Source organism: Bos javanicus, chromosome 3 (genome assembly GCF_032452875.1).
Source record: "Bos javanicus breed banteng chromosome 3, ARS-OSU_banteng_1.0, whole genome shotgun sequence".
In the NCBI taxonomy this organism is placed as follows: Eukaryota; Metazoa; Chordata; class Mammalia; order Artiodactyla; family Bovidae; genus Bos; species Bos javanicus.
The window spans coordinates 25,337,097-25,361,774 of NC_083870.1; the positions used below are offsets into that span (position 1 = coordinate 25,337,097).

Genomic DNA, 24,678 nt, shown 5'->3' on the forward strand with positions numbered 1-24,678 from the left:
TCATTTCCTCCAGAGAATTGCTTCTTCCCAACAAAATTATAATAGAAAGGGATTACTGAATAAATATATTGTTTTTTAGTAACTTATTTTTTTATTTGATTAAACATTTCATGTTCAAGTTTAAAACTGCAGCCTATTTCTTGAGAGTGAAAAGAACTCGCATATGAATTAGCAATGAGAGTGTTGTGTTTACATTAGGAGGAGAATATGTGTTCTAGTTCGGTGCTTTACAAAAACTAGATCCATGGATGGTGAATAGTGAAAAATATTTTACATCAAAAACTCTGGGATTGAATTTTACCTCATGTAAAAAAAGCCTATTTGGCAACTCACTCAATATTACCAAACAATCAAAAAATATTTATCAAGCTCCTCCCTATTTTCCTAGCAGTATTTAGAGTCTTAAGATGTATCAGGGAACAAAACAAAGATTCCTGCATTGGAAATTGTACATTCATACACATATGTAACATACAGATGAACTATTGCTTTCTAATACCAAAGTATTATTGCACAGCATTATAGTGAAAATGTGTCATTTAAAAAATTAAAAACTGTCTTCCTTAAAATATAGGTCTCGTTTCTCAGGGAAATTGCTTTTTGGGCAAGTTGCATGAAATTTGGCACAATATTGCCGCCTTGTGGCTGCTTGAATCAAAAACCCACATACACCATAAGGTCAGCCTGTCTTTAAAGTAAGGTTTCCAGGACTGTTACCCTGTTTGTCAGTGGAAGCCTCTGACACAAAATTACCTCGCCAGGAGTACTTAGAACCTGATTCCTTCTGATTTTGTCACAGAACGACTGGAAGGGCTCCATCGCTTTTGTCGTTGGAAACCGGATCGAGGACGAGGTTCTCATTCGTGCTCTCACCCTCGCTGTCCAAGTCCCTCAGCGCAGACTCTTCAGTATTGTCTCCTGGCAAGACATCTTCCAGCAGGTACCTGTCCCTTCTCACCCCGACGCCCGTTGGAGACGTCTTTCTTAAAATAATAAAGTAATGAAATCAATAAAACTAACACATTCTTGGGCGGTTTGGTAAGTTTGGGTGCATGGCTTTGCTGAAACACTTAGCTAGAATAAATTTGGAAAGATCTAATCTGGAAGGGGTTGTTTTTTGTTCGTGAATGCTGCCCTTTCAGCATCCATTCATTCAACAAAAATGTCTGAGGTCATACTAGGCTCCACATGCTAGGTTTTGTGAGGAATTATTTAATAAAGGTCTCAATAGCAATAAAAGACTAAACTAATGTTCCAAGGAAGGCCATAACTAACTGGAAAAACGAAGCCTCCAAAGAATCCTAGCTGTCAGAGGTTGGAGGAGAACGATAACGCAGAGAAGTTCTGTCAGATGGCACGTCCTCATACGATTACTAATGGCTTACCAAAGTGGCTATAAATATTTGAACTAACTGATGGCTATCTCTTCCCCAATCCCTCAAGTCATCTAGGTACTTGAAAGGAACATCTATCTAAGTATTCTTTAAGTAAGCCCTTCTTTTTCCTTATGAATGAATTTTCTTACAGGTCAATGGATCAAGTGCACTTTTTGGAAGTACATCTAAAAAGGCAAAGAAACCTGTAGGTGGTAATAATGCTCCCTTATATTATGAGGTAGGTAAATGTATTGATTGAAGAGACTTTTGTAATTTTTTAAAAAACAAGAATTGAAGTAATAATTTTATAGTCACTTTTTTTTAAAAAAATTGATTCATTTTTTGATAGTAAATCCCCTCTCATTGTTGGGGCTGTTTGTTACTAATGATGGGCATGTAAAAAAATCTATTTCCCTTTTAACAAAATCCCCTTTTAGGAAAAAAGTTGTCCCACATTGTCTACACTATCACTGTGTCCAATTGAAGACTATAAATCAGAAATGTGTATATATGAAAGTGTTGGGTCATACTTTTTTATGGTAATTACTGAGTGTGTGATGGTATTAAAGGGGGTCGTGTTATCGGTGTATTACAAAGTGTTAGTTTCACCAAAGAAACAGTGTAAAAATGCCCCAGAAAGTGCTTCCTGCACATGACAGAGAAACAACTGGAATAATTTTCCATCCATTTGTGAACTTTGTGTACACTTCACATTCTACTTTAATCAGTGTGAAAATAACAATAATCTTCAGATTAATGATCCATTCCGCTTCTAGCAGATGCAAAAATCTGGCCTGGCTGGCCAGTGGGTTTGTGCAAAGGACTTAGAACTCAGGCTCAGTACAGGGGCTTTCCTCTTACCCTGCCTTGTTAATATCCATCTTACAAGAAACTATAAAAATCCAACAATTAATTAGAATATCACTTAAAATTTGTCAGGCACTATTTTTATGACTCTGCAGACCAAAAGCGTAAAGATTTTGGGATCTTTCAAAACAAACTTGTTTGCACTTTATTTCAGTGATGACTAATAAAAGTTTTTATGTGTCTCGGTTCTTGGATGGTTTCATAATAGGCTCTGTAGTGTTGCCTGAGTACTATCTGAATGGGCTCCCCTGGATTTATTTACGACTGCCAATACTGTGGGTTTTGTAGCATTAACTCTTGCTGCACTACCCCTGCTGTCATGGAAAACTCGTTCTGCACTGTTAAGGTCAGAGAACATGCCTTCTATTTTTTGTTAGGATGTCCCACATGTGTGTGCCCAAGTTGAAACATTATGTGATACCTGGATTTAAAATATTGGAAGTTTTCTTCTGAAGTAGCCATAGAAATCCACGTCCAATTCTCAGGCCTGGGATCAATTAGCCCCTCCTCCCCCTCCCACCCAAAGGACTCTTTCTTCTTCAAAGATGCTCAGAGAAAATCAGGGATGATAACGGGCCAGTTTTTACATCTGATGTGGACAGGCATCTTGACTTGGATGTGGGATAGCCCGATGTTACAGACCCAGAGTTCAATTAGAAAGCCATTCATCTCCAATCTGTGCTGGGACTCTGAGGAGCCTTCACTCAGAGGAGGTCCATCTCACATCTGGCTCCCCCACATTCTTCCAGGGGAGCATTTGGGCAACAAGCTTCCCACACCGGCTCACAGACGCTCTTCTGAATGGTTTCAGAAGAGAAGGGAAGGCAGGATGCGCATCACAGAGATGGACCTGGAATGCACCAGACCTGCATTAATGTAGTCACTGTAGCAAAAGTGGATCCAATGCGGGCTCCTGGGTAGTATCAGCCAAGGCCAGCATGCACACCTGGGAAAGAGAGCACATCTCCAACCTCAGTCCCTCCACACTCAGGACCTGTTTTGGCCCCTCTTCCCAAGAGAAGTGAAATGCTACAATCAGTGCGTACTGAGAGTCTCAAGGCAGTTAGGAGTGGTGGCCATGAAAGATGCCCAGAAGCCAAACTCTTTGAGGACCACTGGACCTTCCAGGCATGCAGACAGCCCGCTCTTAGCTCTACTTCTGCTTAAAACCTTTCATGGTCGGTAGCAACTGGGACAGTGGCCGCAGGTGAGTTCCTCAAGAGCCTGTTTAGGAAGTCTTGTATTTTTCTTCTCAAAGGAAGAAAAGATAATCCAACAAAATTGCTTCTGTTACATGGGAAATTCATAGAGTTCTGTCTCCTTTTAAATCTCTACTTTGGAGGAGGGAGAGCTCAAAATAGATAATATAAAGGCTATACACTGACCCTGACTTCTATTTGTAGGATACTCTCATCAGCCTTAAGTCAGAACCTCTTCATTCTTACTTTAAACACAATTCTAACCTATTTGGCTTTCTGGTTTCCCAAACTGTGGTCGATTAGGAGCAGAGCATTCAAGTGAAACTTCACTCTAATGCAGTTGATCCATGAGTAGTAAAAGAGTGTCAGAACCACATTACATATTTCCAATAACGACTTGAAATGTCTGGGCCAGCAAAGACCGCATTCCACAGTGATTTGCTCAAGCTTTCATTTGGATGGCTCGGTGCTATGTACACACAGCCTCGTTTTGAAATTATGTAATTTCCCCCTGAAACTTGAGAATTTCATCTAGCCACCATACTGTGTTTGTGAGATAGTCTTTATTTATAAATTATCATTCTTTGAAAACATGCTTAGGTTTCTGCTAATGTGATTCCACAGAGACAGCAGTCCACGTGTTCTTTCGCCTTCTCTTTAGGGAAACTGGTTTTGCTCTGGAAGGAACTACTCCAAAGACCCATGTGGGAATGGAAAGAGAATTTGCCCCTTTGTATATGGTCTCAGGAATGTTAGCTATCACTTCATCATTCTAGTAGTAATAGTGGTAGTATTTCATCATGAGGATGAAAATGGTTATGATCCCAAATACTGGCATTGCATATAATTTCCACCATGTAATTCTATATGAAGATGTGTACACATTTGAGAATGGATATACAGACATTTCTTGCATTTTTAGTAGCCAGTGTTACTAAATGCCAAACAATAAATACATTCTTCTTCAAGCACTAGGTGTCAGACTATCTAGACAGTGGGAGGAGTGGAATATGAATAGTATACAGATCCTAACCTCAAGAAGTTTAAGGATTAGTTAGGGGGAAAAAAAGAAAATAGACATGCCTGATACAGAGTAGGTATTCAGTATATGTTTGTTAAATTGTATGACACAATGCAGAAAATTGTCAGTGAAGTCTATGAAGGAGAAATGGAGTATTCTGAGCATTTCACAGAAGATGAGGTTAGGTTAGCCTAGGTGGTGAGAGCTAGAGGAGCCTTGCAGAGAAGGTGGCATTGGAAAGGAAGTGGAGCTGACAGTTTTCATCTTCTAAATATGTTTTCCCAATTGACCCATACTACAATTAAAATTATATGCTGTATATATACGTACATATATATCCCCATTTTACATAGAGGGCAATGGAAGCATAAAGAAGGTAGGAATTTTAGAAATTAGAAAATTTGAGGAAATTGGATTTGAGGAATTTACCATAGTTAAATACGTAGCCTCAGATTTTTGCACTTTGCCACATACCCAGTCTTCTTTCACTGGGATCAAAGCTGCCCACCCTTGGGTAGAGATAGGTCCTGACTTTCAAATGTGGGGACATTCTATGTAAAGGGAACAAACAGCTCAAGCAAAGGAACAGGAAGGGAAGAGAAGACAGACTGCACATGTACTAAATTTGTCCTTACATGGTGCCATGTGTACAAATTAGGAATGTGTATGTGTATGTACCTGTACATAGCTTAATTACAACTTTAAAATCCTAAAGGTGGAATTTTATGTGAAACCATCTAAAACACTGAGGAAAAATCTATGCTTTAATATTCATGCCTGCGTTTAAGTTTATTCTCTAAATGTGCACAAATATTTTTGTGTTGCTTCATGGTCCACATAATGGACTTCCCTGGTGGCTCAGATGGTCAACAATCTGCCTGCAATGCAAGAGACCCAGGTTCAATCCCTTGTTGGGAAGATCCCCTGGAGAAGGGAATGGCTACCCACTTCAGTATTCTTGCTTGGAGAATTCCATGGACAGAGGAGCCTGGCAGGCCAGAGAGTCAGGCACAACTTAGTGACTTTCACTCACTCACTCATTCATGGTCCGCAGAGAGAATCTGACCTGTTCATTGGCCAGTATACTCAGTTCTGACAAAAACCAAAAGGAAAATATTGATGGACATTCAAAGCCAACTGAAATGTTATCTATGAGAAAGCTCTGTGTGTATGATACATGCAAAAATTCTCCCATTTGTAACTAAGGTATCTGAGCATTTATAAGTTCAGTCCAGTTCAGTTCAGTCACTCAGTCATGCCCAACTGTTTGCAACCCCATGAACCGCAGCACACCAGGCCTCCCTGTCCATCACTAACTGCCAGAGTCCACCCAAACCCATGTACATTGAGTCAGTGATACCCTCCAACCGTCTCATCCTCTGTTGTCCCCTTCTCCTCCTGCCCCCAATCTTTCCTAGCATCAGGGTCTTTTCAAATGAGTCAGCTCTTTGCATCAAGTGGCCAAAGTATTGGAGTTTCAGCTTCAACATCACTCCTTCCAATGAACACCCAGGACTGATCTCCTTTAGGATGGACTGGTTGGATCTCCTTGCAGTCCAAGGGACTCTCAAGAGTCTTCTCCAACACCACAGTTCAAAAGCATCAATTCTTCGGTGCTCAGCTTTCTTTATAGTCCAACTCTCACATCCATACATGACTACTGGAAAAAGCATAGCCTTGACTGGATGGACCTTTGTGGACAAGGAAATGCCTCTGCTTTTTAATATGCTATCTAGGTTGGTCATAACTTTACTTCCAAGGAGTAAGCATCTTTTAACTTCATGGCTGCAATCACCATCTGCAGTGATTTTACAGCCCCCCAAAAATAAAGTCAGCCACTGTTTCCACTGTTTCCCCATCTATTTGCCATGAAGTGATGGGGCCAGATGCCATGATCTTAGTTTTCTGAATGTTCATTCAGCTTTAAGCCAATTTTTGCACTCTCTTCTTTCACTTTCATCAAGAGGCTCTTTAGTTCTTCTTCACTTTCTGCCATAAGGGTGGTATCATCTGCATATCTGCTGTTGCTGCTGCTAAGTCGCTTCAATCGTGTCCGACTCTGTGCAACCTCATAGATGGCAGCCCACCAGGCTCCATCATCCCTGGGATTCTCCAGGCAAGAACACTGGAGTGGGTTGCCATTTCCTTCTCCAATGCATGAAAGTGAAAAGTGAAAAGTGAAAGTGAAGTTGCTTAGTCATGTCCACTCTTCGTGACCCTATGGACTGCAGCCCACCAGGCTCCTCCGTCCATGGGATTTTCCAGGCAAGAGTACTAGGTTGCCATTGCTATTGCCTTCTCCCTGCATATCCCTGCATATCTGAGGTTATTGATATTTCTTCCGGAAATCTTGATTCCAGCTTGTGCTTCCTCCAGCCCAGCATTTCTCATGATGTACTCTGCATAGAAGTTAAATAAGCAGGGTGACAATATACAGCCTTGACATACTCCTTTTCCTATTTGGAACCAGTCTGTGGTTCCATGTCCAGTTCTAACTGTTGCTTCCTGACCTGCATACAGGTAACTAAAGAGGCAGATCAGGTTGTCTGGTATTCCCATCTCCTTCAGAATTTTCCACAGGTTATTGTGATCCATACAGTCAAAGGCTTTGGCATAGTCAATAAAGCAGAAATAGATGTTTTTCTGAAACTCTCTTAGATGTAAAATTTTCAGACTTTGACATTGTGGCTTTGATAAATTAGAAAGAAAAAAGTACCAACTGGGCAAAGGGATCATTTACCCAACTTATCTGAAATCAGAGTCAGCTGTCTTAAAAGTTTTATATTGTGCTCCGTAGTTCTTATTTCACAATGGTGATTACTGTACCTCACTATGGGAAGCGAGACTCTGTCCACACACAGACTGTGGTTTATGTGCCTGTCTCTGACTTATTCAGAAAAGACAAATCGGATCACTATACAAACAAAATCCCAACAGTCTGCTGAAACAAAGTCATCCATAAAGAATAAAGGTTTTTATATCCTCATTTATGGCTCACTTCAAAGAATAGTCAATTCTATACAATAACAAACATGGACAATCCTAAACTTCATATAATACATTGCAATTTTACAAATAGAAATAATTATTAATTTTCCTCTTTACCCCATCAGTAAAAAACAAAACCTTTTTTCAAAGTGTATTAAGATGGGCTTTTCCATTAGGAAATAATTTTGGGAGATCATTAAATGTGGAAAGACTTTTGTATTAGATATGAGTTATCAACCAAATGCAGTTTAAACAAGTATAGGATGCAAATTTTTATATCTTCAGATCTAATTAGTTTCACCACATTTTTAAAGACACTTTTCTAGTACATTGGATTAGAACCCCCAGAGGTAATAGTTCCATTTTTTGATCCCTACTCCTGGGTGTGTAGACATATTTCTCAAATTTTTCCCCAACATGTATTCATAATAACTCACAAGTAGGGACAGAGGCTTAATTATTATCTAGTTTCCACACTTTTCCAGATTCCTAATGTGAAACTCATTCCTTAAACAGTGCCTCGAATTAAGTCTATTCGATAGAATTGTAAGCCCTTGTTTTGGGGGGTGGCCCTTGTCAAAATGAAAAATGGAAAACTCATGCTTCAGAGATAGGAACAAATAATATGTGAACACATTTAAGAGGTTTGAAGTTATTAAAATGGCAGATCTACTGGGAACAGAGAGAGCAGTATGTCATGGAAGGAACGAAGGGAAAGCGAGACAGGAAGCATTCTCTGGCCTTTTCAATCCTGTGTTTTAAAACAAAACTAAAAAATTCAGGAAGAATTGGAAGGTAGCCAACCTAATGCCGTTATTTCATAGAGCTTAGGGACACACCAGGAAATTACAGGCCAGTTAGTTTAACTTCACTTGTAGGGAAAGTATTAAAAACTGCTGCAGGAGATCAAGTAAAAGGATGCTTAGAAAAGCACAGCTTGATTAAGACAAGCCTGGCCAACGTGGTTTTCGGAAAGCGAAGGTCATGTCTTAGGAACTTGTTGAAATTCTTTGAAGCTATTATGGCCAGTATAGTCTTCAAAGAGCACAGAGAGGCCCAGGGTCTGCGTATCTTTTCTGTCCCACATCAGTCCTTTAGGGATGCTTAGAGAACACGGCCCACATCAGGGCCTTGGCACTTTAGGGTTTAGAAACCACTATCAAAATAGCAGAAAATAACCTCTGATGGAACATTTTGAAAGCTGGAACCAATTAATACAACCCGATCTTTATAAATGTAAAATAATGACTTGGAACAAAATTTAGGAATATTGAGCTGTAACAAAGAAGTGCTACGCTGGGACTATAAAAACAATCTAGGGGTTCTGGTGCCAAAATGTGAGCTTTGGAGGCATTTCTCACCCAAAGAAGGGAAAATGAGGAGAAATCACAATACTAGAAATGTTTATAGAGTTATGAAGAGTTACAACTGCAAGAATTTTGTTAGGATGGGGAAAAACAGTCAGATGGGTTATCAACTCCGAGCCTCCGTGTTTTGGAGGCCAGAGCAGTCCAGCAGAGAAGGTAGGCCAAGCTGCTAACTGAGGAGCAGAAGGTCAGTGCTCCTGGGGTGAAAATATGTCTGCTTCTCACGTCAGAAACCTGAAGTTCTGTTTTCAAAACAAAGCACAACTCAAGCAAAGACATCCAATTCGTGCCCCCAGCTCTCTCCCACCCCGCGGCCCAGGCAGCTGGCCAAGCCCGTGTAGCAAGTAGTCAGAAGTCGAGGAGGAGGCAGGTAGTCACTGGGGAAGAGTGGTACCCAAAGCTGAGGACCCTGGGATCCATCAGCATGAAATGCACATGTGTGAGGATTGGGGTGCTGGTTAGGACCTTGGTCAGTGGGAGAACTGCTGGGCAAGGCAGGAATCCAATCAAGGATTCCAGGGCACAGATATTAGTGGAGGAGCAGCCACAATAATAAAGCAAGGTTCGAGTGATAAAGAGTGGCCATCATTGCTTTTGCTTGGGTGGGTTTGGAGCCTCTCCAACATGTTATACTACATGCCTACCATGATTGGAAGGATACTGGAGAAGGAATCATAAAGACAACCTCATCCAATTCTTGTATCTAAGACTGCCAGTAAACCCCCTTTATGTATGGTAATAGTAGTTACTGTCCATCGAACACTTAATTTGTACCAAGCTTTGTGTGCTGGGTGTTTAGTATCTATTAACTAGCCTAATCTCAAAAACTTGCCAGGAGATAATGAGAAAATGATGAAAGTGAAGCTCAGGCAGGTTAAGTACCTCATTAATTTGGAAGCCTCTTTTCCTTCCCTGATGGCTCAGACGGTAAAGCACCTGCCTGCAATTCGGGAGATCAGAGTTCAGTCCCTGGGTTGGGGAGATCCCCTGGAGAAGAAAATGGCAACCCACTCCAGTACTCTTGCTTGGAAAATCCCATGGATGGAGGAGCCTGGTGGGCTACAGTCCATGGGGTCGCAAAGAGTCAGACATGACTGAGCGATTTCACTTTCTTTTTGATCCTTCTGCTTGTCTTACACAAAAATTGAAATTAGTTTAGATTCTACAGGGGGTAGTTGTGATTGCACATTTCTTGAATACAAGCTACTGTCAGTAGTGAGAATTAACCTCTAAGTAGTTCTGAAGTAGTTCTGTGTTTATTACTTTTCCTACTACTCAGGCAATAACAATGAAGATATATTAGCAGATAATGAAGGTGCTGAACAATTTTAGTTATTTTGAGCCATGTTGATCAGTGGCTTCTGCTAAAATGTTTGGATCAAGAGAAATTTTTAATTCTTACAACTAAGATTTACATGGTTAAGGTGACTGAGTCTTTTCCTTGGAAGAAAGAAGGAAAGATGGGAAATGAGAGAATTTAGTGCAAATTAATCAGAGATGAAAGTGCAGAAAAAAGATCTATCTGCTGAAACTGAAGCTGTAATACTTTGGTCACCTGATGCAAAGGGCCGACTCATTAGAAAATGAGTCAGGAAAGACTGATGCTGGGAAAGACTGATGCTGGGAAAGATTGAGGGCAGGAGGAGAGGGGGCGACAGAGGATGAGATGGTTGGATGGCATCGCCAACTCAGTGGACATGAGTTTGAACAAACTCCAGGAGATAGTGAAGTACAGGGAAGCCTGATGTGTGGCGGTCCATGGGATTGCAGAGTTAGACACGACTTAGCGACTTAACAACAAACTAATTACTGAGAGCTTAAATTCATCTCCAGAGTGTTTCTTACTAGTTTGATGAGACCTGTACCCAGGAGTTAGATGCACTGATCCAAACCAGACTGCATGGGCTCATATGCAGATTCTACTACTCATTAGCTATGTAATCTTGGACAAATTATATAACTCTGCTGTACTTCAGTTTTCTCTTTGTAAACTCAGCGTGGATGATGCTGTCTACCTCGTAAAGCTGTAATGATGATTAAATGAAACAGGAAATAGAAAATAGCATAGTGCTTTATCTAGAATAATGATCCAATAAGGGTTAGCTGTTATAATTATTTTTCATTTCTGTCCTCGGTTTTAGTGATTGTTGCAGTTTTGTATTCCAGAAAACATGAAAGAATTGAAATACCTATAAACAGGGATTTTTAATTTTTGTGTGGTAAAAAATACATAAAACTTACCATCTTAACTATTTCTAAGTGTACAGTTCAGTAGTATTAAGTATATTTGCATTGCTGTGAAGGAAACCTTCATGACTTTTTCATCTTAATAAAACTGAAACTCTGTATTCAGTAAACAACTCCTCACTTCCCACCTCCAGCTCCTGATAATCATCATTCTTCTATCTTCTTTTTCTAAAAATTAGACAACTCTAGATACCTCATATAGGTAGAATCATATAGTATGATTGTTTTCGCCTTTAGGGACTGGCTCGTTTCACTAAGCATTGTGTCTTCAAGGTTCATCCATATTGTAGCAAATGTGAATTTCTTTATTTTTTAAGGCTGAGTAATACTCCATTGTATGTATTCACCACATTTTATTTATCCACTCAATCAATGGTACACAGGGACACAGCTTGGGCTAAATGATCAAGTGATAATTAAGGTTTAAGAAATGCTTTATTTTATGCATTGCACAAATATTTGAATTTCTAGTAGTAGTAGTGTTATTTGCTCAGTCATGTCCAACTCTTTTCAACCCCATGGACTGTAGCCTGCCAGGATCCTGTGTCCATGGAATTCTCCAGGCAAGAATACTGGAGTGGGTAGCCATTCCCTTCTCGAGGGGATCTTCCCAACCCAGGGATCAAACCTGGATATCCTGTATTGCAGGCATATTCTTGACCATCCAAGCCAGCAGGGAAGCCCATTTCAAGGTCTATCATGTACCAAATCTATGGTTGAGTGTATCTTAATGTATAAAACAGATATAATTTCCTGCCCTCAGAGAGTTTACTTTTGAATGGGAAGGGAGAGATTAAGCAAGAATCAAATAAGCAAACAAATACATACACTAGCATAAGTTGCAATACTTGCTTTACATCAGAAGGAATTACATGGAAAAATACTTTCAACTGAGTGTTTGGAGATAAACTGAAAGATGAAAAAGAGCCAAGTGATAAGAGTCAGGGAAAATTATTCAGGCCGAGGGAACAGCTTGTGCAAAGAATTGGAGGCAGGAAGGGAACAATGTCAGCCTCTCAGAGGAATAAGAAAAGCCAGTGTGCTTAGAATTTCATTAAAGAGAGAAAGTGTGATAGAGAAGTGGGCAGAGGCTGGCTCTGAAGGAATTGATAGGTCCTTGTCTCCAGGGGATCTTCCCAACTCAGGGTTTGAACCCAGATCTCCCGCATTGCAGGCAGATTCTTTACCATCTGCTGCTGCTGCTGCTAAGTCACTTCAGTCATCTGGGCCAAGAGTATATTAAGAAGGAAGAATCTGCAGGATGGGTCCCTGAGATGGGAGGTGGGAGGGAGAAGAAGATGTCAGGGTGATTTCATAGCCCAGAACTGAGAAGCTGAGTAAAAATATCTTCTTCAATATAAAAAATTGAAAAAGATTAAGTTTGGGGAAAGTGTGGAAGTACAGTTTGGAGTAAATTTTATGTGTCTGAGAGATGTTATAGAGGAGAAGTCAAAGAGGAAGTCAGCATTTTTAGTTTTTTTCATTCTTTGTATCTTTGCCTGTCTAGCACAGTGCTGATGCACTGAAGAGGTGTTTGTGGTCTGAAGAAACCAACTCGTTAATGAAGGACTAGTGAGAGTTATTGGAAGGCACAAATAAGACACAATGGACCATTTCAACAGCAATCGTTCAGGAATATTTCCTGGGTACTAGAGGCTTTGGGCCCTTCCATTTCCTCTTTTTTTTTTTTTTTGGTTCCGTATCCCACACAGTGGTTTTCTAACTGTGGGTAACAGCCTAGCGGTTTACACAGATATTTAGTTGGTGGCAACTGTGTGTATGTATGTGGTTTGTGTTGTAAAAATTTCTTCTTGCTATAAATATAGGTCCGAAAAATTTGAATAAAATAAGACGCTAGAGTTCTCTAAGCCCATTTCATGTTTCCTTCCTTTTGCATCTCCCTAGACTGAAGATGATGGTAGATATTCATCCCAGCTCAGTCCTCATGCAGCAGACATTTACAGAATGTCTATTACAGTCTGGATAAATGGCAAATTAGGCCTGGGCTCTTCCCTCAAGAGCTGGTAGTCCATCATGCTGTAAACAATATGTTTGTTTCTTGCTATTTCATGACATTTTAATACCTTGTAGCAAGTCTGATGTAAAAGTTATAGATTTAATCCCTGGCTATAATTGAATCTGTTATTCATTGAGACCTATGGCTGACCTCACTTATTGTTCACGACTTTCAGCCAAAAGGGTAATGGTCCCCAGACAGGGTATGTTGGAAAGACGAAAGAGGGAGGGACGGAGCAGTCACCAAAATAGTCAAAGATGCACCAAAGATACAGACAGCCTTGATTCCTTGGAGGCGGAGAATGTGTAGCTGGAACTGAAGTATGGTAACAATTTTCATGCTTCTACATATTTTTAGTGTGACCTCTATTTCTGAAATTCTCTCTCCTGGATCCTTGGTAGCAAGGAAAGGAACAAATACCAAACTAAAAGTGATAGAATAGACTAATAGAAATTCATATATATTTACTGAAAAGCAACCGCACATATTAACTCAAAGAATATTAATTTTAAATAAGTGGATTTCAGATAGCTATTTATATATTAAAATCCATCCATTCTTCTATTTCACAAACATGACTGGCCAAAAAACCCCAAAACACTCAAAACCAATTAAGTATCCTGATCATGTAAGTTATCTAAAATATAATTTCTATATTGCTTCAAAAATATATTTAAATACATAATTACAAGTTTAAAGGTTTGAAAAATAGAAAACCAGTCCTACAAAAATTATTTCCTATAAAAGGTGAAATTGTTCAATAAATCTAGTCCTTTAAAATTGTGTCTTTCAACTTCATCCTTATTTGGATAACAATGCTCATTACCATTTGAAATCTATAGAGTACTTATCATGAGCAAGGCCAATAGAATACCCTGCAGAGTACCGTGTGCTTCATCAAACATTCCCAAATGAACAAATTTATTATTATTTGTGCTAGCCTTTATCAAGTCTTTATATGAAAAAGACAAATTCAGTCTAGGCTCACTCACTCATTGGGAAATATTAAATTAGATAATATTGAAGATGATAGGAATGCATAATTAGTTTAGTTATTCTCAACTCTTACAGCATTATTCTTCCATTTATTGCTGGAGCTGCAGAGAGACAGAGCACAGGCTAATAACATGTAACCTAGTCACAGGCCACCACTGCTGAATCCTACTAATTTATGAGGAGCTAGTCTTGTATTACATTCTCAAGGATTCATTTTAGGAATATTATTGAGAGGGGGGAAAAAGGATAGATCCTATCTGGATTTAATGCAAGGAGCTAATATATTACTTTTTGTAACTACTAAAACTTCAAGGACTGACAGCAAATTTCTGATTGCTTCTCCCCTCATAAAATGTCTGCTTTGAATTATGCAGAAAGAATTCTTCTTCCTGCCAACTTGTTTCAATCCCCTGTACAAAACCATCCACAGAACATTGTCAGGGGTTTCCCATAGAGGTTCATTTCAGGATTCCTCAGTCATTGGAGGAACACATACATACACACTCACACGCACATACACACACACATATTTTCTCCCCTTTTTGGAGCAAGCAAAGGAAAATGTATTGGACTGGTAAAGTCTGTGTATGGTACTTTCTGAAAGCAGAGACAAGGATGAGTCATCAGATGGTAGAGGTTTGCGAGTCCTGTTTTATGTATGCAGGCCTGCCCTATGTGTAGGTGGAGCGGGCAGTTAACCTGCGATGTGATTTAAGAGGTGCTGGAAGTCCTGCCTGTCCAAAAACAGCCCCCGCAACGCCTGAGTTCAGGCACAGTGTCCGTAAAACCTTGGTTCAGATGAAATGAAACTGCCTTTTCAGAATGTTAACCCATTATACCATTTTCCTAGCAGCATGCATTTATTTATCAGAAGTAAAAGCTGGGCCCTTGAGGGGATTTTCACTTGTGCAGGGACAGTGGGGGAAGGAGTCAACAGGATCCCAGGCTTTGAGTAAGGATGTGAGTCCCCAGAAATAATTTCTGCATCACCACTGAGTGAGTTTGTTGAAACTAAACCTCTTCCACATTCATTCAGTCAGTCTTTTTTGAATCAATATTTTATGGAATGTGGCTTTTTATAAACAGGCAGTGCTTTTTACTGGGACCTTATTAACAATAATAATAACAACAATTCACATTTGGAAGATGCCTTTGAGAGTATAAAATAGTTTCACACACAATGTCAGATTTGATCGCAACAGTATTATAAGGCTGACTTACCTTTTATTATTCTCCAGTAGCAAATGAGCCATGAGTTTCACAGAGGTTAAGAGACTTGCCCTGTGCCCACAGCTGGTAATGTCAGAGCCCCATGTTAGAACCTAGACTCCAAATTCAGGGTTCACCCTGTTACTTCAAGCTCTTTGAGACATAGTGTCTACAGTCAAGGAGCTAACAGTTAAATTTAACCAGCTTAGTAATTCATCTGAACAAAAGAGCCAGCTCTGGGAGTTTTCCCTAATGTCCCTACTGAGAAAGTGTTTCTCCCTGGTCTTAAAGTTTCTAAAAGGACTGTGCCAAACACAGGCTTCTGAGGACATGCATTTGGCTTCAGACATTTGAGTTAGGCTTTGTCATTTGCGTCATTTCCAGGGCTAAAGACATTCCCTGCTTAGAATACTGACCCCTCTGCACAAAGTTGTAAAATGTAATAAACCAATTATACAGGAAAAATAAAAATATGAATTGGCAGATATTAACTTAGGATTTTCTCTAGAACCCTTTGAATAGATAAAAAATCAGGGTAGAACTTGATCAGGCATGACAAAGTGACTATAAATCTAGAATGTCTGTATCAAGCCACACCTGCCTTGCTCCATAAGCAAACACACACATCTCCATCACTGTGGGTGATGAAGCCAGTTTTGTCACAGCTCTAGCTCGTTCTTTTTCAGCCATCTTGCACTTAATTCAGTTTACACTCCTTCTTCACCAAGTGCACCCCGTTAAATAGAATTATGTAGAATTTAGACTTAGATGTTCCCATTTCACAGCCAAATAACCCTGTTCCAGTGCCATCTCTTTTGTGAAATCTTGGATTCCTGTAGGCAAAGTTAATCTTGCTGTGTTGTATTGTGGTTATTTGTTTTTATCTGTCTCCCCCTGCTTCGTAGTGAACAGCATAAGCATTAAAGGACATGTGTTATTCATTACTAAACCCCAGTGCTCTAGGCTAGCAATCCCAAGTTATTTTCATCACATATCCCATCAGTTAAAAAAAAAAAAAAACAGCATTTTTTCCATGTATGTTGTGTGTGTATACAGAGAGAGGGGTATGTACAAGAATATGAATTACAAATATCATAGAACATTATCAAAAAAAATAAAAGAATTAAAAAGGACAAAAATAAAGGCAAATGTCATCAGAGGTTCTAATTGTTTTGCCCTCCTGGTGGATAGTCTTGCACATGCCCAGGGCTGCATTTGGAAACTGAAGCCACTGATTTTCACACTTTGGCAGGACACTGTAAATGTTTGTGCAATGGGTCTGTGGAATGAGTCTCTGGCATATCAGGCCCTTCCCCTGACACCAGTCACTTTCTCAATTAGTGAACTGGCTCCAAGTGCTTTCCCAGCTTCTGAGCACCCTGGCTTGGCGAGAGGAGGGCTGGCTGGATGTCGGACACACTGGCGTTGCAGGGTGCCCTTATACAAGGGACAACCCACACGATGTGAGTGAAGGGCTGTGTGATTTGTATGCTGATTCTTTCATTCAGCATGTATCGTATTGGCTGTTTACCCTCTCCCATTACAAAGTTAATTTCACCCTTCAACCCAAAAGACGGAGATGGAAATGAGCAGTTCTATTACCATGTGATAACAAAGAAGTTATTGAAAGTACATTGAGTGCAGAGAGCAATGCCTAAATCTTTCAAAAGTTTTGGAGAAAAGGTTTTAGGAAAATGGATAGAAAGCTGAATGGGGAATTTATGAAGTAATGAAGGAAGAAGGGAAATTCTAGGCATAGGAATCAGCCCAGGCAAATTCAGGCAGATATATACACAGCATAGCATAATCAACAAACTCCGCATAGTGGGTATCCTGGAAGGATAGGAGGGAAAGTGGAAGCAGCAGCTAGGCACGAGGCTGGTGTGTCAGGGCCAGGTCATCAGGGACTTGGTGTGACCTGCTAAGGAGTGAAAACTTTATCCTTTCAGTATGGAAGCCTTTGAAGAATAGTGGGCTGGAAAGTAATGTGAGAGGTGAAGACACTAGAATCAGTGTGCTGGAAAAATTATGCAAGAGGATGGAGGGGTGGCACTGTTACAAAGTCTGTATAGCATTTACATTGTATATTTTATTTATTAGCTGTTTTATTGTGAAAGTAACACATGGTAACTGTAGAAAATTTGGGAAACGTAGAAAGAGCATAGCCCATATAGTAGTAAGTACTTAAGTATCTGTAGACTACTCCACCATTCAGAGATGTATACTGGTTTAAAAAAATAGGAATTTACTATGCTTTCTATCATATCCTTTTCACATATTATGACATTAGCCTCTTTCTAAAACCATATCCAGTATCTACATAATATTAATAGAAAGCCTATTCAATAATTCATTTAACCACTCCTCCTTTTGCTAAATTTAGACTGTTTACCAATAGTTAGGACCCTGATTATTTCCTTATGGAACATTTCAAGAAGTAGAATTACTGAATCAAAGTATGTAAATCTTTGTAGGCTCTTGACACACATTGTCAGAATGCATTCGAGACAAATTTGTGCCAATTCCCATTCCTTCTAACAGTTCCAATTTAACCACACCCTCTGTAACATTGTATTTTTTATCTTAATCTATTTGATATACAAAACTTGTTAAGGTTGAATGCTTAATCATATTTTTATTGGCTGTGCTTTGTAATTGTGGAATTCATTAAAGCAAAATGATTATGTAATGTCATTTTCAGATTTCTTGTGATAATGGGAGGAGACCCGCTGTTGTCTAAATTCAGAACAGGGAATATTTGCTTTAAGTGATTTCAAAGCAGATTTTAGATGCTGTGAGGGATACAAAAAGAAAGAAGCCATCATCAGAGCCCTACCCAAGCTCCAGGTCCATTGCACAAGGACACACAGGCAAGACTGCTACTAAAGGCACAGCTGCAGGAGGAGCCTGGTTGAAAATATGAACAAGGGCTGGGGAGTCGGGCCAGGGAGAACGGTGTCAGATGGGGATCTGGGAAGGTTTCTGCAGGAAGGTCTTTGGTGTGAGTCTTTCTGATTTCTAACCTCTTCTTGCCATCTTGTGTCAGTGGTCCTCAAAGTGGGGAGACTCGGAATCACCTGGAGAGCTCATTTAAAAATGCCTATTCGAAATCTCAGCCAGTGATGGGGATCAGGGGCATCTTCAGACAAGTCCAGGAACACACCTTCTCAACAAGCATCCAGGTACTTCCGAGCCTGCGCTTGAAGACATACAGTCTCACCTGTGTCCACGTGCTATTCACAGGGTCAGGAAAGAGGCCATCCTTCTCGAGGATGAACTCTCTCTGTCTATACTCTGCCTCGCGCTTACCACCCACCCAGAACTGTACAATGGACCCACTGATTCTCTCCTCTCCTCACATTCTCTGTTGTTCAGTGTTCATCCATCCATCCATTCTTTCATTCTGAGCACTTGTACCAGGTACTATTGGAGTTGGAGGGACAGAAGTACCATCAAAACGTTTAGGATACTTACATCCTCCAATCTGTTGAGTTCTGCCAAAGTAACAGTAATCTGAGAAGGGCCAGAGAATGTTCACGCTTTGCTCATTCCCCAGCTCGTCAAGGCAGATGGTACTGCTTGCCTGTCCACTTCTTGGTCTTTAGCCTCTGAGCAAATTAGAACACCTCTGACCAGCCTACATGCCTCCAGCACTAGAAGCAAATGACAGTCTAACAAGGCTGAAAGCTGAATATACAGAGACACACCTTATAATCACTGTGTGTGTGTGTGTGTGTGTGTGTGTGGTTTAAGTCTCTGTTAATTTGAAGGCATGAATTTCATGCCATATCAGTACCAGGTTGGTCACCTTACTTCTACTTCACAAGAAAAAAAAAATTATAATTGGCTTAAACAAAAGGGAATGTACTAGCTTGTATAACTAAGAAGTCTAGACAGGTTTGGGGGTCAGCTTTAGCCCATGGGCTTAAACCCCACTTCCTGTGTATATGAGGAATGACCCTTCCCCCATCTGTGTGGCGACCCATTTCCCAGAGAGGTGGGATGGCTGCAGCCTTCTCCCAAAGCTCTGTCATGACTGAGGAGGTAGGATCTGGCCACCTCAGGAAACTACTCATATCCCATTGGGCTGAAGTAGGTCACAAGCTCATCCTGAAACAATCCTGGACCAGGGAGTTTAGGATTATTTCTAGTGCACAGGGATCCTCCCCTGGAACAGCAAGTCCCCAGAGGGATCTGTTTTTCAAGTATCTTTAGTTCAAAATAATTCTTATCCCAAAATAGCATGGTCTGCCACCCTTCAGAGCTATTTTAGGACTGAGGGTTCCCAGTCTCAGATTCCCAGTAGGTCTCAGAGGAAAAAAAGAAATACAGCTCTTTAGAGTGGAGGCACCAGCTAAAGACAAAATGAGTAAGAGAGTCAAGAGTATTTAAACTAAAAAAAAAAAAAAGTTACAAAACTCTACATCCCTCCAGCTAAGATGGGGACTGGGTATAGAGATGGGGGAGGGGCTGGGATACTAGATGGGAGCTCAGTGACTCCAGCTCCAGGGTAAAAAGGTTTCTGTGAGGCCACAGAATGTGGTAATGAAGAACAGGACCTTGGATCCAGGTAACCTGAGTTCAAATCCCACAGCCACTACTTATGTGATTGCCAGGCCTCAGTTTCTTTATCTGTAAAATGGGATGATGAGTCACCACCTCAAAGGGAAAGTGAGAATTAAATGTTAGACTATCTAAAGTGCATGCATGCTAAGTCGCTTCAGTCGTGTCCGACTCTTTGTGACCCTATGGACTGTAGCCCACCAGGCTCCTCTGTCCACAGGATTCTCCAGGCAAGAACACTGGGGTAGGTTACCATGCCCTCCTCCAGGGAATCTTCCTGATCCAGGGATCGAACCCACATCTCTTATATCTTCTGCATTGGCAGGCAGGTTCTGTACCACTAGCACCACCTGTGAAGCCCATCTAAAGTGTAATCCTTAAATTATTCTAGTGCTACTGTTGGAACAATCCTTATCTGGCACATAGTGTGTGCTGTGTAACCATCTGTGTGTTACTCTGCCTGGGAACCTACTGATACTTGCAATCTACTCGTGGAGCTTTATCACAGTAGCTATGAACATTTGAAAACACCTACCTTCAAATCAAGGAAGAAATAACTCCAAAGACCCATTTTAGAATTATTGAACGACATATGCATAAGATTCTGTGTAGGGGTGGAGAAAGATAAATCAGATCAGGATCTGCCCTTCCAAGCTCCTAGAGATTACAAACCCTGGACACAAGTAACTCCGATACAAGAGAGCTGACTCCCTTAGGGAAGGTTCAAAAAATCAGAAGGTTGTTCAGTTGAAGCTTTCACTACAAGCTGGAAGAACCAAGAATGACATCAGAGGGGTGGGGGCATCTTGGGACTGAGGAAAAAAGCTTGATCTAAAAAACAAAAATTACCAAGGTAATAGTTTCATATGTTAGTAATACATACCTGAAGCTAATATATATCTGAACTTCTCACCATCCTTCCCCATGATATCACATTCAGTTTCATGAGCCTGTATATATTGCACAAGTATACAAAAACCCGAACACTCCTTAATGCAAAGGGGAAGCTTTGCTTTTGTCCTTCTGTGGAAGAGTAACCCCAACAAAGCCTTCTAAGATAAGTCCTGTGCTTTCTGACATGTGCAAACTAGGTGTTCCAAATACACATCTCTCTTGGGAAATTCATCACATTTCAAATTATACGTGTCTGTTAGAGCATAGATCTGTTCTACCGTCCATGTATTTGTTATTCCTGCTTCTGACACTTCCTTAGGCCCCAAAGAGGTCTTAATCCCTGTCAAATGTTATTATGTTACCGACTTTTATGTAGTCTTGAAAGGGGTTGTTTATTTAGTTTCAGTGACTCCTTGTTACTGCCAAATATTATTTCATTTCAGCACAGATGTAAGGGGTCCAATGACTGGAATTATTTTACAGCCCTGACATTGTCGAGAGATGGATACCAGTTTAATTATGGACAGCTGAAAATGATCCAGGAGTCACCTGCTCTGGATATTTATCATCATTAAGAACGTCTCACTAAGCTGTGGTCTGAGCCCTTTCATAACGTTCCAGTTGTGAGACAGACAGGATGATCTATATGGAACCTAGATCTTCCGTCACCTTGAAATTTATGTAGGGACAGCTTCGTATCGCTTGATTATTTTCTTTTCCTCTGCTCAAAGTGAGAAAATATTTTTCAGTCATTCCTCTTTCTTTTCTTTCCTCTTTCTCTGTCTCTCCCCATTGCCTTCTCTCACTGCTAACCCTGCTCCTTCCAGCTGTTTTTCCAATTATGCCTCATTGGAAATTATTCATTACTTAAAGAATGTGAGCTGGATAGACTTGACACATAAAGGATCAAGTAATGCAATGAAGCTGGCACTCGGTAAACGCAGGAGGAATGAAGGAGGGAAGAGAGTGGGGGGAACAGAAAGGAAGCTGAGGAGTTGCAGAACACTCGGATCATTCCTTCCTCTAGTTTTAGAAGAAATTAAGAATAGCAGACTTCCTGCTTCTCTCCCCTCTCCCATTATACACTCCCATTATGCACCATGATGAAATCTATCTTTACACCTTTTGCTTTTATCTCCGCTTTCTCTACATGGACCTTGACTTGTCCTTGTCAGAACAGAGAAAGGGTTAAGTGAAAGGCACATCCAGGTTGCCACCATCTGGTAACAGATTAAGGTCCCCTTCTGCCTGCCCAAATGCACATTGCTCCGCTCCTTTTCTCTTCTCCCCCAACCTGAACTGAAAGGTCTTCAAGAATTCTAATCCTGCTCTGGATGCAAGCGTAAGAACAGTAAGAGCTCATTTTAGTAAGAGTTTTCTGTGTGTATGTCATTCACCTAAGTCTTGCTAGGCCTTTCTGTGCGCTATTGCATTCAACTCTCAGTATAGTCTTGTGAAATAAGCACTGTTCATATCCTTTTTATGTACATCCGTGGTTCTCAACCAGGGATGGTTTTGTTCCCTGGGGAAATTTGGCAATCTCTGGATATAACTTTGCTTGTCACCATCGGGGTAGCCAGAGGATGTGGAAAAAACAGCCTCCAGTGCACACAAAAACCTCCTGCAATGAAGAATTACCTGGCGTTCATTGTCAGTAGTGCCACCGTTGAGAAACCCGGATGTAGCTTAAAAAGCTGAGGTTTCTAGGCATTAGGGAACTTTTTCAAGGCTACCCAGTGGTACTGTTTGAGAAGACCGGGATACAAACGCAGCCTGTGCTTCTCTACTTCGCTGCCCATGTGCAGTTGTGGCTTCAGCAGCTGGTTCATCATCCCTTGAACCCAAGGACCTAAATTCCCAACAGGAATCTTTTCCTATGAGAGAATCTCTATATAAGTGGCTCTTTTCAGTTATTTGAAATCACCTGCTCATCCATCCTTCTCATCAAATATTTAGAATCAGTCCCACTTTTCACTTTCACTCACCTTTCACCCACCTTTCACTCTAAACATTGAAAATTTTGTGAAAAACACACACATATGTACACACTTACACTGGGGCAGTATGTCCTCTGACTTTGTCATTTTAAAAGTATATATAGCATATATAGGGCTTCCCAGGTGGCTCAGTGGTAAAGTATCCACCTGCCAATGCAGGAGACATGGGTTTGATCCCTGGGTTGGAAAGATCCCCTGGAGGAAGAAACAGCAACCCACTCCAGTATTCTTGCTTGGGAAATCCCATGGACAGAGGAGCCTGGTGGGCTACAGTCCATAGGTTTGCAAAGAGACAGACACAACTGAGTGAATGAACACATACACGCATAGCATATATAAGACAAAAGCAGAATACACAAGCAGCAAACTTTGACCTGCCTCTTGAGAAACCTGTATGCAGGTCAGGAAGCAACAGTTAGAACTGCACATGGAACAACAGACTGGTTCCAAATAGGAAAAGGAGTACGTCAAGGCTGTATATTGTCACCCTGCTTATTTAACTTCTATGCAGAGTACATCATGAGAAACACTGGGCTGGAAGAAGCACAAGCTGGACTCAAGATTGCCGGGAGAAATATCAGTAACCTCAGATATGCAGATGACACCACCCTTATGGCAGAAAGTGAAGAGGAACTCAAAAGCCTCTTGATGAAAGTGAGAGAGGAGAGTGAAAAAGTTGGCTTAAAGCTCAACATTCAGAAAACGAAGATCATGGCATCTGGTCCCATCACTTCATGGCAAATACATGGGGAAAAAGTGGAAACAGTGTCAGACATTATTTTGGGGGGCTCCAAAATCACTGCAGATGGTGATTGCAGCCATGAAATTAAAAGACACTTACTCCTTGGAAGAAAAGTTATGACCAACCCAGATGGCATATTCAAAAGCAGAGACGTTACTTTGCCAACAAAGGTCCAACTAGTCAAGGCTATGGTTTTTCCTGTAGTCATGCATGGATGTGAGAGTTGGACTGTGAAGAAAGCTGAGCACCGAAGAATTGATGCTTTTGTACTGTGGTGTTGGAGAAGACTCTTGAGAGTCCCTTGGACTGCAAGGAGATCCAACCAGTCCATTCTAAAGTAGATCAGTCCTCAGTGTTCTTTGGAAGGAATGATGCTGAAGCTGAAACTCCAGTACTTTGGCCACCTCATGCAAAGAGTTGACTCACTGGAAAAGACTCTGATGCTGGAAGGGATTGGGGGCAGGAGGAGAAGGGGACGACAGAGGATGAGATCGCTGGATGGCATCACCGACTCGATGGACGTGAGTCTGAGTGAACTCTGGGAGATGGTGATGGACAGGGAGGCCTGGCGTGCTGCAATTCATGGGGTCGCAAAGAGTCGGACACGACTGAGCCACTGAACTGAAACTTTGAAGATGGCACATAAAGTTACAGTTTACTTTGATGAAAATATAGATATATATTCTGACATGTGTTATTGATAAACATAGGAACTTGTGTTCTGCAGGATAATTAGCTAGAAATGGTAAATAATCAACAGTATTACTTTTAAGGTACCAATTAAAGATGTTAGTTTTCTCTTGTTACCAATTCTTCATATCTGCTGTTTCAGTTTTGCCAGTGTTTTTATAAACTATCTTTTAATGATCTTGACCATCCCCAAAGGCAGCTGAACACATGAACACACATACTTGTGCAGACATGCATATACACATACACAGACATGCACACGGATACATTCAGGCACAGATACATGCATACACACACCACATGTCCACACACACTCAGACACAGTCACACACAGACAAGTCCCAGGTCTTACTTCCCAGAGCAGTTTCCTTGCCTGTATTCTTCCCCACAGCACAGAGCTGCTGGCTTGCTGGTTTTCTGCCCCACCCACCTTCTCGTCCTCTCAGATGCTCCTCCTCTGACCCTGCTCCCAAGGTTATTTCCATTTTCCCCTCACGGTTCTTCC

At 40.8% G+C, this 24,678-nt stretch overlaps 1 protein-coding gene across 6 annotated transcripts in view; it reads left to right on the forward strand.

Annotated features, from left to right (window-relative positions):
* SPAG17 (sperm associated antigen 17) overlaps positions 1-24,678 on the forward strand; it is a 252,618-nt gene that overhangs the window by 30,790 nt on the left and 197,150 nt on the right. For all 6 annotated transcript variants that reach the window (XR_009734982.1, XM_061409692.1, XM_061409687.1 and 3 more), the window contains exons 2-3: positions 800-940; positions 1,528-1,614. Coding sequence is in view for 5 of the 6 variants with exons in the window: in XM_061409692.1 (XP_061265676.1) it covers positions 800-940; positions 1,528-1,614 (228 nt within the window). In the remaining variant the exon portion in view is untranslated. The remainder of the gene's footprint in view (positions 1-799; positions 941-1,527; positions 1,615-24,678) is intronic.